The sequence below is a fragment of the Molothrus ater genome, chromosome 26 (assembly GCF_012460135.2).
Source record: "Molothrus ater isolate BHLD 08-10-18 breed brown headed cowbird chromosome 26, BPBGC_Mater_1.1, whole genome shotgun sequence".
Taxonomy (NCBI): Eukaryota; Metazoa; Chordata; class Aves; order Passeriformes; family Icteridae; genus Molothrus; species Molothrus ater.
In genome coordinates, this window is record NC_050503.2 from 5,996,122 (window position 1) to 6,014,142 (window position 18,021).

General features: G+C 58.2%; 2 protein-coding genes across 2 annotated transcripts; one reads left to right on the forward strand and one right to left on the reverse strand.

Moving 5' to 3' along the window:
• The first annotated feature begins 873 nt into the window (after positions 1-873).
• NR2F6 (nuclear receptor subfamily 2 group F member 6) lies at positions 874-8,246 on the forward strand. The gene is made up of 4 exons (XM_036399290.2): positions 874-1,796; positions 4,723-4,817; positions 5,497-6,033; positions 6,572-8,246. The coding sequence occupies exons 1-4, from the start codon at positions 1,525-1,527 to the stop codon at positions 6,844-6,846; spliced, it is 1,179 nt and encodes a 392-aa protein (XP_036255183.1). The 5' UTR covers positions 874-1,524; the 3' UTR covers positions 6,847-8,246.
• A 499-nt stretch (positions 8,247-8,745) lies between these two features.
• Positions 8,746-16,980, reverse strand: OCLN (occludin). The gene is made up of 8 exons (XM_054517336.1): positions 16,901-16,980; positions 14,541-15,238; positions 13,175-13,333; positions 11,110-11,249; positions 10,487-10,684; positions 9,836-10,007; positions 9,440-9,481; positions 8,746-9,332 (listed from the first exon to the last, which is right to left on the reverse strand). Exons 2-8 carry the CDS (start codon positions 15,234-15,236, stop codon positions 9,231-9,233), a joined length of 1,509 nt encoding a protein of 502 aa, XP_054373311.1. The 5' UTR covers positions 15,237-15,238; positions 16,901-16,980; the 3' UTR covers positions 8,746-9,230.
• Between the last annotated feature and the right edge of the window lie 1,041 nt (positions 16,981-18,021).

Here is an 18,021-nt window from a genome sequence, read left to right on the forward strand (position 1 = left end):
GACCTTTTGGGACCATGGAGGTTTATGGGGCCACAGGATTTTGTCCTGGTGCAATATGGGGCTCCCAGTAAAACACCAGCTTGATACTGGGATCCCAGCTAGATCCTGGAATCCCAGTTCCAGTGCCAGGCTCCCAGTTTGACCCAGAATCCCAGTGATCTCAGGGTGATCCTGGAATCCTAGTGATCCCATTTTGATACCAGATTCCCAGTTCCGTGCTGGGATCCCGGTGCCACGTGGGGCTCCTGTCCCAGTGCCAGGTTCCTGGCACACTGTGGGGCTCCCAGTTTGATCCAGGAACCCCCGGGCCGTGCCAGGCCCCCGCCTGGACCCCGGGATCCCAGTTTGATTTGGGATCCCAGTGCCAGGCTCCTAGTCTGATCCCGGTTTCCCAATATGATCCCAGTTCCCCAGTCCCATCCCTTTTTCTCAGTTTGATCCTGGTTTCCCAGTCTGATCCTGGTTTCCTGGCCCCATCCCGGTTTCCCAGTTTGATCCCGGTTTCCCAGCCCCATTCCGGTTTCCCGGTCCCATCCCGGTTTCCCAGCGCTCCCGGTGCCGGCCGAGCCCCGGGCGTGCCCGAACCGCCGCGGGGGCCCGGGAAGGGCCCCGGCCGCCGCCTCCGGTGCCGAACCGCGCTATCCCTCCCCGCTCGCCTCGCTCCCTCCGGCCCCGCTGGTCTCGGTGGCCCCGCTGGTCCCGGTGGCCGTTCCCGACCCGCGGAGCGCGGGGGGCGTGGAGCGGCCCCGGTGCGGCGGCGGCGGCGGGGCCGGGACCGGGGCAGGACCCGGGAGCGGAAGGGGAGGAGGCCGGGGAGGAGCATCCAGGGCGGCCACCGCGGCAGCGGCTGAACTTTGCTCTTTCACGGGAGGCGGGGAGAGCCCCGGGGCTCGGCGGAGCCGGTCCCGCCGCACCCGCAGCCGCACCGGCACCGGGCTGCGAGCGGCGGCGGGGCCCGGAGAGCGGCGAGGGCGAACCGGGGCAGCGCCGCCTCCTTCCTCCTCCTCCTCCTCCTCTTCTCCTCCTCCTCCTTCCAGCCGGTGCCGCGGAGCGCAGGAGCCACCGGGGGCGGGAGCGGCCCCGCATGCGGCCGGTGCCCGCGGGGGGATGCGCCGCGCCCCGGCCCCGCCGCCGCCGCAAACTTTCCGCGGGGCCGTGAACCGGCAGGAGGAGGAGGAGGAGGAGGAGAGCGACAAATCCCTGAGGGGGCGACCCCAAAAAAAAACCTGAAAAAGAAAAACTACCCCAAAAAGCGGAGCTTTTCCCAGCCGGCGGTTCCTCGGTAAAACTTACCGAACTCGGCGCGGGGAAGCACCGGGAGGGGAAGAACCGGGAGGAGAAGAACCGGGAGCAGAACCGGGAGGGGAAGAACAGGGAGCAGAACCAGCACCGGGAGGGGAAGCACCGGGAGCAGAAGCAGCACCGGGCAGAGAAGAACCGGGAGCAGAAGCAGCACCGGGAGGAGCAGCAGCACCGGCAGGCTCCGCTCGATGCGGCGCTGAGCCCCCGCGGCCCCGCGGAGCCATGGCCATGGTGGCCGGCGCTTGGGGCGAGCCGAACGGTGGCGGAGCCGGTGGCACCGGGGGCGGCGGCGGCGGCGGAGCGGAGGAGGCGGCGTCCCCCGGCGGCGGCGGCAGCGACGCGGAGCACGGCGAGGAGGAGCGGCCCGGGGCCGGCGCGGACTGCGTGGTGTGCGGGGACAAATCCAGCGGGAAGCACTACGGCGTGTTCACCTGCGAGGGCTGCAAGAGCTTCTTCAAGCGCAGCATCCGCAGGAACCTCAGCTACACCTGCAGGTGACAGCGGGGGGACAGCGGGGGATCCCGGTTGGGGATGAGTTGGGGTCTCGGTGTGGTGGTGCTGGGGGTGTCCCAGTACAAACCAGTGGCCCTCAGTACAGCACGAGGGTCTCCCAGTACAAACCACTGGGTTCCAGTAGAACACGCGGGTCTCCCAGTACAGCGCGAGAGTCTCCCAGTACAAACCAGTGGCTCCCAGTGCAAATGAGGGGGTCTCCAGTGCAGCTCGAAACGGCGCTCCCAGTTCAGCCCAGGAGCTCCCGGTTCAGCTGAGGTTTCCCCCCAGCCCATCCCAGTATCCCCCAGTCCATCCCAGTATCCCCCAGCCCCGGCTGTCCCCATTCCCGGCATTCCAGGTCCATCTCCCGGCATTCCCAGTCCATGTCGGTCCATTCCCGGTCCATTCCGGTCCATCCCGGTGTTCCCGCGGTGCCCGTGAATCACCCCGGGCACGGCCGGGATCCAACGGGAGCCGCGGGAATGCCGGGAGCACCGGGAACACCGGGGTGGACCGGGATGGACCGGGAACACCGGCATCCAGCAGGAGCAGGATCCTCTGGAATACCGGGGGCAGCGATCCACCGGGATACCGGGACCGGGGAGCCTCTGGAATTCCGGGATAATGGGAGCAGGGAGCCTCTGGAATTCCAGGATACGGGGAGCAGGGAGTCCCTGGAATTCCAGGATAATGGGAGCGGGGATCCTCTGGAATTCCAGGATACCGGGATCTCTGAGGAATCCAGGATGGGATCTCCAGGAATTTCCAGAGTTTGGAACGAGGGAGTTCCCAATCCCAGGCTGCTCCTGGAGGGCAGAATTCCCAAATTTCTAAGGGTCCCCATTCCCTCATCCCGGCTCAGGGACGGCTCTGGAATTTGTGGGAGGAGGGAAAAGGATTGGAAATCATCCAGGAGCCATTGGATCCAATCTCGGCAGGAATAGGCTCCAGATCCTAAAAAATCCCGGATTTTGGGAAAAGTTCCCCTGAAATTATCCCAGATTTTTTTTTTCCAGTTGATAAAACCACCAGGAAAATTCCTTGGAATTTTGGGAAAAGCTCCTAAAATTTTAATGTATTTTTTTCCCAGTGGATAAAACCAGCAGGATAATTCCCACTATGCCTGTGGAATTTTGGGAAAAGCTCCCAGAATTATCCCGGATTATTGCCAATGAGCAAAATCACTCGGATGATCCCACCACAGCCTTGGAATTTTGGGAAAAGCTCCCCAAAACTCATCCCAGATTTCTCCCAGTCCCAACAGGAATTCCCTCAATCCGTCCGCAGCTGCAGGAGTGGCACAGGCCAGAATTCCCAGCTGGAAAACCTTTCCAAAAAATCCTCCTGGATTTTTCCCAGTGGATAAAACCACCTGGGTAATTCCTTGGAATTTTGGGAAAAGCTCCCTAAATTATCCTGGATTTTTTTCCCAATGGATAAAACCACCTGATTAATTCCTTGGAATTTCGGGAAAAGCTCCGCAATTTCCTCCTGGATTTTTCCCAAGAGCTGAACCCTCCCCCAGCATCGGGAAAACCTTTCCCAAAAATCCCCTCTGGAGTTTTCCAATGGGATAGGAGGCAGCGAGCTGGGAAATTTGGGAAGCTCCGAAAGGCCCGGGCTGTGCTAATGACTTAATTAGGGCGGGTAATTAGCGGGAGAGATAATTAAAGGCATTTTGAATATGCAAATGAGCTCGGGGCCGCTTTGGATTCCCAGAACAAAAGCGGGAACCTGGAGCTTTGTTCCTCTGGAAAAGCCAAAAATTCCCAAGTCACTTCCTGGCTTTTGAAATTAAAAAAAAAAAAAAGGGGGGGGAAAAACCTTTGGATTTTTCCTTTTTGGATTCTGGCCTGTGCCGCCCCTGGAGCTGGGGAGGGATTGAGGGAATTCCTGCTGGGATTGGGAGAAATCTGGCAAGAGTTTTGGGGAGCTTTTCCCAAAATTCCAAGGAATTACCCAGGTGGTTTTATCCATTGGGAAAAAATCTGACATAATTTTTGGGATCTTTTCCCAAAATTCCAAGGAATTATCCATTGGGGAAAAAATAATCCAGGATAATTTTGGGATCTTTTCCTGCTGCTCCCAGACCTTGGTGGCTCCCCTGGATGTTTTCATCACTGGAAAAAAATATTCCGGGATAATTCCCATTTTTTTCCCAGTTCTTCGAGCCTTTCCCGATCGTTTTCTGGGAATTCAGGCCTGGATGAAGACATCAGGGCCGCTCCTGATCCTGCTTTTCATCGGGATCACGTTCCCGGCCGCGCCGGGGATGTTGAAGATGAATTAATTCCGTGTTGGGATTCCGGAAGGTTCTGTGGCGGGATTCCCGCGGCTCCAGCCCTGGAATTCATCCCAAATTCTCTTTTCCCGCCCCGATTCTGGCTAGGAAGGGATTTCCTGCTCTGGGATCAGCTTGGGAATGGGATCTGGGGGGTTGGATGGGAGATTCCATGTGGGAGTGGGAGCCAGGAGCCCTTTTCCAGGGATTTTGGGAATTTGAGGAATTTTGGGATGAATCCATCCTTTTGCAGGCTCTGAGGAATTTGGGGAATTCTCTCCCTTTATCCCAGAATCCTGTGGGATTTGGGGTCAGCACTGCCTGAGAGATTTCAGGCCCAACCCCACAGGAAATTCCTGGAATTCTTTGGAATTCCTGGAGCTGCATCCATGGGCTCACCAACATTTAAATCCCAAAACCGTTTCCAGACGTGGCAGGGATCAGGATGAAATCAGTGGGATTTTTTGGGATCAGGATGAAAATCCAATGGGATTTTTTGGGATCACCATGAAAAAAACCCCATCAGCAACGACCATCTCAATAAAATCCCATAAAAATTGGGGAATGGGCTCTGGGATTCCTGGGATGGATTTGGGGGGGCTGAAATTCCTGGGAATTCTGGCTGATCCCAATGATTCCCGCAGGTCCAACCGGGACTGCCAGATTGACCAACACCACCGGAACCAGTGCCAATACTGCCGCCTCAAGAAGTGCTTCCGAGTGGGCATGAGGAAGGAAGGTAGGGAAAAAATTCCCAAGGAATCCCAGGAATTCTGGGAATCCCCAGGTTTTGGGGGAAAAAACCCTAATTATTTCCTATTTTTTGTGGATTTTTTTTTGATTTTTGGGGGATCTGTGTGAGGTCAGGATGAAAATCCAGTGGGATTTTTTAGGATCAGGATGAAAATCCAGAAGGTTTCTTTGGTATTGGGATGAAGATCCAGTAGGACCTGATTGGGGTCAGGATGAAGATCCAGTAGGATCCGTGTGGGATCAGGATAAAAATCTGGTGGGATTTTTTGGGATCGGAATGAAAATCCAGTAAGATCCATGTAGGATCAGGACGAAGATCCAGAAGGATCCGTGTGAGATTGGGATGAAAATTCGATGGGATGTTTTTGGATTGGGATGAAAACCCCATAGGATCCATGTAGGATCAGGACGAAGATCCAGTAGGATCTGTGTGGGATCAGGATGAAAATCTGATGGGATTTTTTGGGATCGGGATGAAAATCCGGTGGGATCATTTGGGTTTACCATGCAAACCCAGTAGGATCCATGTAGGATCAGAATGAAGATCCATGTGGGATCCATGTGTGGTTGGGATAAAAATGTGGTGGGATTTTTTGGATTGGGATGAAAATCTAATGGGATTTTTTTTGCTCACCATGAAAACCCCAACCTTCCTCCCCCTCCAGCTGTGCAGCGGGGCCGAATCCCCCCCAGCCACTCCAGCAGCAGCCCCAACCCCCTCCCAGCCGGCGACTTCTTCAACGGGCAGCCGGTGTCGGAGCTGATCTCACAGCTGCTGCGCGCCGAGCCCTACCCGGCGGCGCGCTACGGCTCGCAGTATGCGCAGCAGCAGCAGCCGCCGGGCAGCGTCATGGGCATCGACAACATCTGCGAGCTGGCCGCCCGCCTGCTCTTCAGCACGGTGGAGTGGGCGCGAAACATCCCCTTCTTCCCCGAGCTGCCCGTGTCCGACCAGGTGGCCCTGCTGCGGCTGAGCTGGAGCGAGCTGTTCGTGCTGAACGCGGCGCAGTCGGCGCTGCCGCTGCACATGGCGCCGCTGCTGGCAGCCGCCGGCTTCCACGCCTCGCCCATGTCGGCAGAGAGGGTGGTGGCCTTCATGGATCAGATCCGGGTCTTCCAGGAGCAGGTGGAAAAGCTCAACCGGCTGCAGGTGGACTCGGCTGAGTACAGCTGCCTCAAGGCCATCGCGCTCTTCACGCCCGGTGAGGGGCTGGGGGCAGGTGGGAGGGACTGGGGTTTTCCTGAGGGTTTTTGGGGTTGGGGATGGGTAGGGAGAGGTTGTTCTGAGCATTTTTCTGAGGGTTTGGGGGTTCTGGGAGTGAGTAAGGAGAGGTTTTCCTGTGTTTTTCCAAGAGTTGGTGGTTGGATCTGTCTGAATTTGGGAATGAACAGGGGAAGGTTTTTGTGGGTTTATCTGAGGGTTTGGGGACTTGAGATTTTGAAAGATTCCTAATGGATTTGAGGATATTCTCAATGGATTTGGGGATATTCCCTATAAATTTCAGGATATTTCTTTAAATTTTGGGATATTCCAAATGGATTTTGGGATATTGGGGATTTTGGGGTATTTCCAATAGATTTTGAGAGATTCCCAATGGATTTTGGGAGATTGGATCTGAGGATATTCCCAATAGATTCGGGGATATTCCCAATGGATTTTGGGGATACTGGATTTGGGGACATTCCCAATGGATCCCATGCCACCCCCCACACATCCAACCCCTCTCCGTTCCCTCGCAGATGCCTGCGGGCTGTCGGACCCGGCGCACGTGGAGACGCTGCAGGAGAAGGCGCAGGTGGCGCTGACCGAGTATGAGCGCTCGCAGTTCCCGTCGCAGCCGCAGCGCTTTGGGCGGCTCCTGCTGCGGCTGCCCGCGCTGCGCGCCGTGCCCGCCGCCCTCATCTCACAGCTCTTCTTCATGCGCCTGGTGGGCAAGACGCCCATCGAGACCCTGATCCGCGACATGCTGCTGTCCGGCAGCACCTTCAACTGGCCCTACGGCGCCGGGCAGTAGGGACAGATGGACGCATGGACACGCAGACGGACGGCAGGATGGATGGATGGACGCATGGACAGATGGGCAGTGGCACGGATGGATGGACAGTGGGACGGATGGACAGTGGGACAAGTTGGACAGATGGACAGATGGACAGCAGGATGGGCCGGAGAACAAGATGGACCAAAATGGGATGGGCCAGATAATGGAACAGGCTGGACAGTGAGATGGGCTGGACAATGGGATGGGATGGACAACAGGACAGGCCGGATAATAGGGATGGGCCAGACAATGTGATGGGCCAGACAATGGGACGGGCTGGACAGTGTGATGGACGGACAACGGGACAGGCTGGACAACGGGACAGGCTGGACAATGGGATGGGCTGGAAAATGGGATGGGCCAGACAACAGGACAGGCCAGACAACGGGATGGGCCAGATAATAGGGACAGGCTGGACAGTGGGATGGGCCAGACAATGGGCCGGACAGACAGCAGGATGGGCCAGACAGTGGAATGGGCCAGAGAACAGGACGGACACTCCCCAGGAAGGGAATTGGGATTCTCCACAATGCCGGCGGCTCCTGGCCCTGCCGGAATGGGGGTGCACCCTCGCGGGTTGTGCCTGCAGAGTTGTGGGGTTGGCCCCAAAGGTTTTGGGGTCCTGGCATTGTCACAGGCATTTGTGGGGTTCCAGCATTGTCCCAAAAAGTTTTGGGGTATTGAGGTTGTCCCCAAAAGAGATCCCAGTGTTGTCCCAAAACGTTTTGGGGTCCCGGCATTCTCACCAGAAGTTTTGGGGTCGTGGAGTTTTCACCAAAGGTTTTGGGGTCCTGGTGTTGTCTCCAGAAGAGGTCCCAATGTCATCCTCAAATTGTCCCCAAAAGTTTTGGGGTCCTGGAATTGTCCCCAAAAGTTTTGGGGTCCTGGAAGTCCCAATGTTGTCCTCAAATTGTCCCTGAATGTTTTGGAGTCCTGGCATTGTCCCCAAAGGCTTTGGGGTCCTGGTGTTCTCCCCAAAGACTTTGGGGTCCTGGTGTTGTCCAAAATGGTTTTGGGGTCCTGGCATTGTCCCCAAAAGTTTTGGGGTCCTGGTGTTGTCACCAAAGGTTTTGGGGTCCTGAGGTTGTCCCCATAAATTTTGGGGTCCCGGTGTTGTCTCCAAAAGAGCTCCTAGTGTTGTCCCAAATAGTTCTGGGGCCCTGGCCTTGTCCCCAGGGTCTTCCCAAAGATGGAGGGGACACACAAGGAACACAGACCCCCCCGAGACTGTCCTCCCCGGCTGGCACCAGGATGAGCCAGGATTTCAGACTTCAGGATTTGGGATTTTGGGATTCTGGGACCATACCTGGCCGATGGAATCCTCACTCCGCCATATAAACTCATTAATTAATGCCAATTAAAGATGTTTCCTACAACTCCGGCGGTCTGGAATGAGCCAAGATTTGGGATTTTGGGATTTGGGATTTCAGGATTGTGGGATTTTGGGATTTCAGGATTTTGGGATTTGGAATTTCAGGATTTTGGGATTCCAGGACCATTCACCGATTGGAATCCTCACTCCACCATATAAACCCGTTAACTAACGCCAATTAAAGACATTTCCTACAATCCCAGGGTCTGGATTTGGGATCTAGCAGCAAAATTGGAACTGGGGAGATCAAACCCACCCCAAAAATAGGGAACATTCCATAAAAATCCTGAAATTGGGATTTTTTTTTGGGGGGGGGGGGGAATTTGGGTGATTTGGGTTTCTCTTCTCAAGATTTGGGATTTTTCTTCCTAAACAGAGATATTTGAGATTTCCTTCCTAAAGTGGAGGGATTTGGGATTTCCCCTCCAAAACTGGGAGGGGTTTTGGAGTCCCCTCCTAAATTTAGGGGAATTTCAACCTTCTCATTTCACCCTGACCCCAAATGAAAATCAACAATTACACTTAATTTATTACAAAACAATTAAAATATTACACGATTCCCACAGATCCCACCAATTCCCTACAAAATATTTTGGGATTTGGGTCGTCCTTCCCCCAAACAAAAAACCCCAAAAAGGTTTTTTTTGGTCCCCAAACCCCAATTTGGGACCCCCAAAACCCCTTTAAGGCAGCCCGGGGAGTGCAAACCCCATAAAAAACCCTATTTACAACCAGGGGAAGGCACTGGGGGGGAAGTCCCAAAGGGTGTGGGGACATTTGGGGACATCTTGGGGTGGAGGGGGGGGGGGGTCACACCAACAGCTGCCATCATCCCCCCCCACCCTTGGCACTGGGGAGGGCTCAAAACGAGAAATTTTGGAATATTTTAAGACAAAAAAAAGGCACAAAAGTCTTTGGAGGGGGTTGGGGGGGGTTTGGGGTGTCCCCCCTACAAATGTCCCTTTTTTTTGGGGTGGTGGCTTTGGGGTCAGCCCCGGAGCTTGTCGTAGTCGCTGACCATCCTTTTGATGTGGAAGAGTTTGTTCCGGAGGGTTTTGGATTCCCGCTTCTTGTCCTGGTATTCCGGGCTCTGAGAAGGCATTTGGGGACTTTAGGAGATGTCTGGGGACATTTTGAGGATATGGGGGATGTCGCCAAAGAGGGAGGCGACCCTAAAAGTCAGGCCCGAGAACTCACCCGCTTCACGTCCTTGAGGTGGTTGTACTCCTCGGCCAGCGCCTGCAGGGACAGCAGGGTCAGGGACAGAGGGGTCAGGGACAGAGGGGACAGGGGACAGGGACAGGGGATGGGGGGACAAAGGGGGCGGAGGGAAGAGGGAGAGGACAGAAGGACAGCGGAATCAGGGACAGGGGACACAAGAACAGAGGAGACAGAGGGACAGAGGGGACAGGAAGGGACAGAGGAATGGGAGGGGACAGGGTCATGGAAGGGACAGGGGGGACAGAGAGGGGACAATAGTGGGGAAATGGGGGAAGAAATAAGAGAGGAGTGGAGATGAAAAAGGGGTCAAAAAGAAGGAAAAAGGGATGAAAAGGGGCACCAAGGGCGGTCTGGGGGTAAGCAGGGGCACACCTGGTACTGGGGGCTGTCCTCGGGCACCTGGTCCAGCTGTGCTGCCAGCTGTGCCAGGCGCTCGTTGAGCCCATCCATGTGGGCACAGAGCTCCTTGTAGCGCCGCAGCTCCTGCCCAAAATCCGCCTTGTAGCGCTGGCGCGTGCCTGGGGAGCTGATCGGGGGGTACAGCCTGCAGGAGGACATGGGGACATCACTGGGGACATGGGGGTATTGGGGACATTGGGGACATTGGGGATATTTGGGATATTGGATATGGGATATAGGGACATTGGGGACATTGGATTTGGGATATGGGGACATTGGAGACATTGGGGACATTGGGATTTGGGATATGGGGACATTTGGGACAGTGGATATGGGATATTGGGACACTGGGGACAGTGGATATGGGATATTGGGACATTGGGACATTAGATATGGGACATTGGGGACATTGGGGATATTTGGGCCATTGGATTTGGGATATGGGGACACTGGGGACATTGGGATATGGGGACACTGGAGACATTGGGATATGGGGACACTGGGGACACTGGGGACATTGGGATATGGGGACACTGGGTGTGGGACATGGGGGCACTGGGGACACGGGGACACCAGACACAGGGCCACAGGGACCCAGTGACTCGCGCTGTCCCTGAGTGTCACCTGTGCCACTGCTCGCTGTCACGCTCGTCACTGGACTCAGGCGCGGTGGCGGGGTCGGTGTCGTACTGGGAGCCCTGGGAGCCCTGGGAGCCCTCGGGCTGGCGCCGGCCCCGGCGGCCGCGGCGGGCGGGGGGCTTGTGGGGGGGATGGGCGGCGTCCGGCTCCTCCGAGGGCGAGGGGGGGTCCGAGGGGGGGTCACTGGTGGGACACGGGGACATCGGACACGGGGACACGGCCCTGGGGGTGCACAGGGGGATTCCCCCTTTCCCGACCCCTCAAATCCTTCCCCACCCCTCTCCTGACCCCTCCCCTGATTTCCCAACCTCTCCACCCTTTCCCGACCCCTCCCACATCTCCCAAACTTTCCCGCCCCTTTCCAGACCCCTCCCCATATTACCCACCTCTTTCTCTCCCCTTCCCACTTTTTCCACCCCTCTCCCGACCCTTCCCCATATTTCCCCACCCCTCCTCACCTTTTCCTCCCTCTTCTGCCCCTTCCCCATTTTTCCCACCCCTTTTCTGACCCCTCCCCAAATTCCCTGACCCCTCCAATTTTTCCCGCCCCCTCCCCATATTCTCCACATTCCTCATCCCTTCCCCTGGCGCTGCCGCCCCCTCCCCACCTTTTCCAGCCCTTCTGGGGGGTGTCGCTGTACAAGGGGGGGCTGTAGGGCGGGGCCGGCCCGGGGGTCCCGCCCTTCTCCGAGTACGCGACGGTGGCGGCCTCGTCAGGAACGCTCGTCCCGCCCGACACGTTTTTCACCTGGAAAAAGGGATTTGGGATTTTGGGGGAGAACTCAGCTGGGATAAAGGAGAAGCCGGCGAGAAACGTCCCGAGAAATTTGCGAGGGAATTGGCCCGAAATTCCCGGAGAAATCTCTGAAAATTCACCGAGAAGCACTCAAAAATTCCCTGAAAATTGTCCGAGAAATCCCTGAAAATTCACCGAGAAACCACAGAAAATTTCTTGAAGATCCACCAAGAAATCCCTAAAAATTCCCTGAAAATCCACTAAGAAACCCCAGAGATTTCCCTGAAAATTCACCAATAAATCCCTGATAATGCCACAAGAAATCCCTGAAAATTCCCTGAGAAATCCGGCAGAAAGTCCACGGAAACCAGGGGTTGTTGTCCCACCTGGAGTGTCCCCAAATCCTCCAGGGACATCCCCAAAAAGCCCAAAACCCAGAAACCCCAAAACCAAAAAAATCCAAAACCCCAAAACCTCAAAACCAAAAACCCCCAAACCCAGAAACCCCCAAAAAACCAAAACCCCCAAACCCCCAAAAGCCAAAAACCCCAAAAACCTCAAAACCCCAAAAAACCCAAAACCCCAAATGCTCGTGGAGAGACAGCGACAAAGGGACAGAGCTGGGGGCTGGCACCACCCTCAGGGTGACGCCCCCAAAGGTTCGGGGCGGCCCCACAGGGGGACAAGGGACATCCGGCTGTCCCTTGTCCCCTTCCTTCCGGCCCTTTGTGGGTTGTTTGTGCCGGACGCCGGTCCCCGCCGCCTTGGTGGACTTGGGGACATCCGGCCGGACACGCCACTTCCGCCACTGTCCCCTCCCGGGGCCCACCAGGTGTGTCCCCACGCTGTGGTGGCGTCTGGGGACAGAGATGTCCCCAAAGCGGGTGACATCCCCAAAGCCGGGGAGGTGGCACTAGGGGGGGGTGGCAGCTGGGGTGGCAGCTGGGGTGGCACCATGTCCTCAGAGGGACAGGAAATGCTCGGCCAGGGAGGGGCTTTGGGCAAATAAAGGCGGGCAGGATCAAAAGAAATGAAAATAAATAAAATTAAATAAAACGAACATAAATAAAAATCGACACAGAGAGCATGGCCCCAGGGATACGGGACTGGGAGTGGTGGTGTGGGGACAGGGATGGGGACAGGGATGGGGACACAGGGGACAGAGGACAGGGGTGGGGAGAGGGACGGGGACAAGGAAGGGGTTAGGGACAGGGGACAGAGATAGAGACAGGGCACAGGGACAGAACTGTCCCCAAAGCCACTGTCCCAACCCTTCCCATGAGAACGCTGTGACATTCCCACCCCTCCCCCAGCAGGTGACACATCCCGGGCCATGCTGGCCGCACTGGGATGTCCCCAAGGTCCCCATCCAGTGCCACCACTCCGGGTTTTCCCGGTGCCACCTCCCGGTTAATCATTGGCCAGACCGAAACCGCGCCGTGGCCCCGGTGTCACCTGGCAGTGTCACCTGGCAGTGTCCCCAAGCACTCTTGGGGTCCCTAAACCCCCTCCTCAAGACACCACACAAAGTCCCCAAACCCCTCCTGGTGTCCCCATACCCCCCTTGAAGTCCCCAAATTCCCCTGAAGTCCCCTCCTGGTGTCCCCAAACCCCTTCCCAGTGTCCCCAAATCCCTGAAATCCCCCAAATCCAACTCTTCCAACAATCCCAACCTGCCCAAACTCCCCAAATCCCAACAATCCCCAAAATCCCAACATTTCCAACAATTCCAACAATCCAAACAATCCCAAAATTCCCCCAAATCCCAACAATCTCAAACTCCCAACAATCCCCAAAATCCCAACATTTCCAACAATCCGAAAACCTCAAAATCCAACATTTCCACCAATCCCAACAATCCCAAAAACCCCAAAAACCCAACAATCCCAAAGCCCCAAACAACCCCAAATCCCAAATCCCGAACTTGCAGCTCTCACCCACTCCTCGACGTCAGGTCCCTGGGGCTCGGCGGGGATTTTATCCCAGTAAATGTTGTGTTTTCCGTATTTCCAGATCTTGCTGCGTGTTTTGTGCGCCAGGACGCAGATGAGGCACAGCAGGAGCACAGTCAGGAACCCGCAGGCAATGGCCACGGCCTGAGGGAGTGCAGGGGTTATTCGGGAATTATTCAGGAATTATTTGGGAATTATTTGCAAATTCGGGGATTGCGGGTTTGGGAATTCGGGGTTCAGGGATTTGGGGATTCAGGATTTGGGAATGTGGGGATTCGGGGGTTTGGGAATTTGGGGTTTAGGGATTCCTGGCATCAGGACTCTCATCCCCAAAATCCTCGTGGTGTTGGGTGAGCCCAATCCCAAAAATTCTCTGTGTGCTTCCCAAACCCCAAACCTTCCCAAACCCCAAACTTTCCCAAATCCCAAACTCTAAACCTTCCTAGATCCCAAGCCTTTCCCTGTCCTTCCCAAATCCCAAACCTTTCCTCTCCTTCCCAAACCTCAACTTCGGGATTTGGGAAGTTTTGGGATTCTAAAAGGACAGAAAAGGTTTGGGGTTTGAGAAGGTTCGGGGTTTGGGAAGGACAGGCAGGATCTGGGGGCTCCCGGTGCCAGCCGGGCACTACCGGGCCCCCATCCCGTGCCAGTCCCGGGCGGCCCCGGGTGCTCCCGGTCCCACCGGCCGGGCTGGAAGCGCCGCATTCCAATTCCAGCCCCGGCGGGGGGAGCGGCCCCTGCCTGGTGAGGCACGGGACCGGGACCGGGACCTGGACTAGGATTGGGATCGGGATCGGGACCAGGATTGGGATCTGGGAATTATTTCGGACCGGGACCGGGATCCAGGAATGCTTTGGGATCGCTGCTGTTTGGGGCTGGCTCGGGGAAGAGCAAGGGGGGAGGTGAGCGAGGGGGCGGGGCGGATTCCTGAGTCCCAAATTTTTCTCTGCCCTTCCCGAATCCCAAACCTTTCCGTGGGGATCCTTCCCTCACCCCCGGGTGGTTCCTCCCTCATTTTTTGGGGGTGTCTCCCTCCCTCCCTTCCCTCCTGGAGGGGGGTCCTCCTCGGTCCCTTCCTCGGTCCATCTCTCATTTCCTGGTGGTCCTTCCCTCATCTTTTGGGGGTCCTTCCTTCCCCTCCCGGTGGTCCCCATCTTCCCGGTGGTCCCTGTCCCCTCCCGGTAGTCCCTGTCCCATCCTGGTGATCCCCATCCCCTGGTGGCCCTTCCTCCCCTCCCAGTAGTCCCTGTCCCCTCCCGATGGTCCCCATCCCCTCATGGTAGTCCCTGCCCCTCCTGGTGGTCCCCATTCCCTCCCAGTAGCCCCCATCCTCCCCGGTGTCCCCGCTGACCTCCTGTGGGTCCACGGTGCAGTAGTGGTACAGGTACTGGTTGAGCACGGTGCCCCCGGCGTACACCTGGCTGCACATGGCCAGCAGCGGGCTGTAGTAGTACCCCCCACCGCTCATCTGTGCCTGCGGGTTCACCCCCACCACATAGACGATGCTGGCCACCAGCATCACCAAGGCCAGCACGGCGCACACCACGATGACCACCAGGTAGAAACGGCGCGACCGCGAGCTGCTGGATTTGCTCAAGCTGGCCACCAACAGCCCCAGCTGGGCCAGGAAGCAGAGCACGGCCATGGCAATCATGAAGCCGTTGGCCGCCCGTGGGTTGGTGACGCCTCCGTAGTATCCCCCGTAGCCGTAGCCGTAGTTCACCCCGCTGCCGTAGTAACCGGAGCCGTAGAAGCCGCCCAGGCCGGTGCCCAGCACGCCGCCGTAGCCGTAGCCGTAGTCCCAGGCCAGTGTGGAGGCCACGCAGGCGAACACGGCGATGCACAGCAGCATCACCGCGCCCTCCAGCAGCCGCACCAGCCCCGGCGGTGATGACCACTTGTAGAAATGCTGAGGGACGTCCTCGATGTAGTAGGAGCCCGGTGGCGGCGAGCGGGTGCCGAAATTGTAGCCATAGTCACCCGTGGGTGGCCCGTAGGAGGCGGGGGGTGGCCCGTAGGCGCTGTCGTAGTGTTTCTTGGTGAACATCCCTGCAGGGGACAGGGGACAGAAAGCTCGAGAGAGGTTCTGTCACCAGAGGAGGTGGTGGAGGAAGGACTTTGGTCCCTTTGTCATTGTCGCCACCCAGCTGGAGAGGGAGTGGGAGGCATGGCGGTTTGTGTGGGGAAACTGAGGCACAGGGTTGTCGCACGGAGTTGGGGTGTCCAAAAAACTTTGGAGATCCCACCAAAGAAGCCTTGGAGACCCCACAAAAAAACCTGGGAAACCTCCTCGAAAAGAACCTGGAGAGACCCCCACAAAAAACCTTGGAGACTCCTCCAAAAAAACCTTGGAGACCTCCATAAAAACCTTGGAAATCCCACAAACAAATTCAGAGACCCCCCCAAAAAGTACCTGGAGACCCCCTCAAAAAACCTTGGAGACCCCACCAAAAAAACCTTGGAGACCTCACAAGAACCTTGGAGACTCCATAAAAAAGACGCCACAAAAGTTTCGTGGGGAAACTGAGGCACGGCGTCGCCGCGGGTTGACGTGGAGAAACTGAGGCATGGTGAGTCACCGGCCGGTGCCACCCCAGGCACGCTGGGCTCTCGGTGTCACCTCCCTGTCCCCAACAGCCCGGAGCCAGCAGGGAATTAATTGGGATTGTTGAAATTCCCCCATGGGAAGCGGGGGGCCTAAGCTGATCTGGCCGGATTAAAAATCAAAATAATCGCAATCAAAATCAAAATAATTAAAAATAATTATAATTACTGAGTCCACGTGAGGCAGAACCACGAGGAGTGCGGCTGGAAAATTTGGGAGGGGGGGGCAGGCTTAAAATCAGCAAAATTAATGTGGGGACCCCCCCGTGCCATGCAGAGACCCAAAAAAAAGCCAAAAAAAACCCCCAGATCGCTGCGGGAAACGCGAATTCCTGTGGGAAACCCAAAGCGGGCGCCCGTTCCGGCGGTACCGGGGCTCGACGGGACCCCCGGGACGGGCGGGGAGGAGTTTTGGGGGTGCCCAAAGGTCCCGGTTCCCAATCCCACCGATCCAAATCTCCCGGTCCCACCGATCCCAAATGCCCCGGTCCCGGGCGGATCCCCCCGTTTGACTCCACTGGGGACCCCCGGGAGGCCACCGGGACCCGCAGCAGGGACCGGAGCGCGATGTCGCCGGTGGCGGCCGGGCTGGGGACGGCTCCGGTACCGGGAGCACTACCGGGGGCAGCACGGAGGGGATTTCAGTGGTGTCGGGGAGCCCGGTACCGGTGCGGAGCCGCTGGGGACCCCGCTACCGCTCTGGAATCCGGAACCGACGGGGACCCGGGTGCCGGTGGGGACCCCAGTACCGCTGTGGAATCCCGTGGCCGCTACCGGTGTGAACCTGTTGGGGCCCCGGTACCGGTGTGGACCCGGTGGGGACGCCGGTACCGCTTTAGGATCCGGTACCGAGGGGGACCCTGGTGCCGGTGGGGACCCCGGTACCGCTCTGGAATCCCGTGGCCGCTCCCGGTCTGGCCCGCGGTACCGGAGAGAAGCCCGGCGAGGCCCCCGGTGCCTCGGGGAAGGACGAACCCCCCCCCCGTGCGCAGCGGGGAGCGGAGACCCCCGTTGCTCCCTCCCGTTCCGGTACCGCCCTCCTCCCGCGCTGCCGCTGCCGGTACCGGTGCCGGTACCGGGGGTTCCCGGTGCCGCGGAGCCGCTCACCTGCCGCCTCCTCCGCCGCTTTGTTCACCTTAAAATGGCAGCCGGGAGCGGCGGAGGCGGCGGCGGCGGCGGCGGCGGCGCTGCGGGACCAGCCCCGGGTCCCGCCCCCGGGGAGGGCGGGGGGCAGCACCGGGCACGGAGGGGTTAAAAGGGGGCGGGGCCCAACCGGGAGGAGCCCCCGGGGTTGGTCTGGGGGAAATTTTGGGGGGACAAAAGGAGAAATTTGGGACAGGAGGGTCCCCAAAGCGGGGGCGGCTTGAGATCATCCCGTCTCTCCCGAAAAAAAACTTGGAGATTTTTTTTGTTAATTATCAAAGGTAATTAATGAATTAATTAATGTTTAATTATCCCAGTTCCCGGGGGGGGGGGGGGGGGGGGGGCAAGGGACACATCCAGGGGGGCGCAAAGGGGGCGGGGCCTCCCCAAAAACCTCAAAATGAGGGGAGGGGACCCCGGGGTGGCGCCGGGGGTGTCCCCGGCTGTCCCCGATTTTCGCGGCTCCGGTGGCACCGGGATCGGGATGGATCCCGCCGGGATCGGGATGGATTGTTCGGCCGCGGTGACACTTTTGGGGGCCCCTTTGGGGACCCAGCGCCGTCCCCCGGCCTCCCCCGCGCCCCGGCAGCACCGAGCGTCCCCCGCACTGTCACCAGCTCGTCCTCGAAGGTGACACGCCTGGCACGCGCTGGCGGCGACATCGCCACACGAGGGGTGGCAGCGCTGAGGTGGTGTTGTCGCCGTGCGGGGGGACACGGCGGGGACCTCGCGGGATGTCACCGCTCCTGGCGACCGCGGCACCCCCGTGGGGCTCCTGGCGCTTCGAGGCCACCCCTGGAGGGGACACATAAGCCGCGGTGTCACCGTGACTCAGTTTCCCCCACGGGCCACGTGCGGCCATCCCTCCTTGGTGGCACCGCAAGGCCACCGTGTCCTTCGGGGTGTCCCTATACCCCCAGTTTGGGCTGGGATGAGCGGGAAACACCCGCTGGTGACTCTCAGGGACCCCCGTCCCATCCCCTCCCCGTGCCAGCCCTTGGGGACAATGGCCAGTGTCCTGTTCCCTGCCACCGCCGTTACCTGTCCGTCGCATGGGGAGGGGACACACGCGACCCCCGGGCACA

Coding starts and splice junctions, on each gene's coding strand:
- OCLN (XM_054517336.1), bottom strand. CDS start 15,236: ATGTTCACCAAGAAACACTACGACAGCGCCTACGGGCCACCCCCCGCC. Junction 13,334..14,540: donor GCACCGTGGACCCACAGGAG/GTCAGCGGGGAC, acceptor GCACTCCCTCAG/GCCGTGGCCATTGCCTGCGG. Junction 11,250..13,174: donor GACCTGACGTCGAGGAGTGG/GTGAGAGCTGCA, acceptor CCCTTTTTCCAG/GTGAAAAACGTGTCGGGCGG.
- NR2F6 (XM_036399290.2), top strand. CDS start 1,525: ATGGCCATGGTGGCCGGCGCTTGGGGCGAGCCGAACGGTGGCGGAGCC. Junction 4,818..5,496: donor AGTGGGCATGAGGAAGGAAG/GTAGGGAAAAAA, acceptor CTCCCCCTCCAG/CTGTGCAGCGGGGCCGAATC. Junction 6,034..6,571: donor CATCGCGCTCTTCACGCCCG/GTGAGGGGCTGG, acceptor GTTCCCTCGCAG/ATGCCTGCGGGCTGTCGGAC.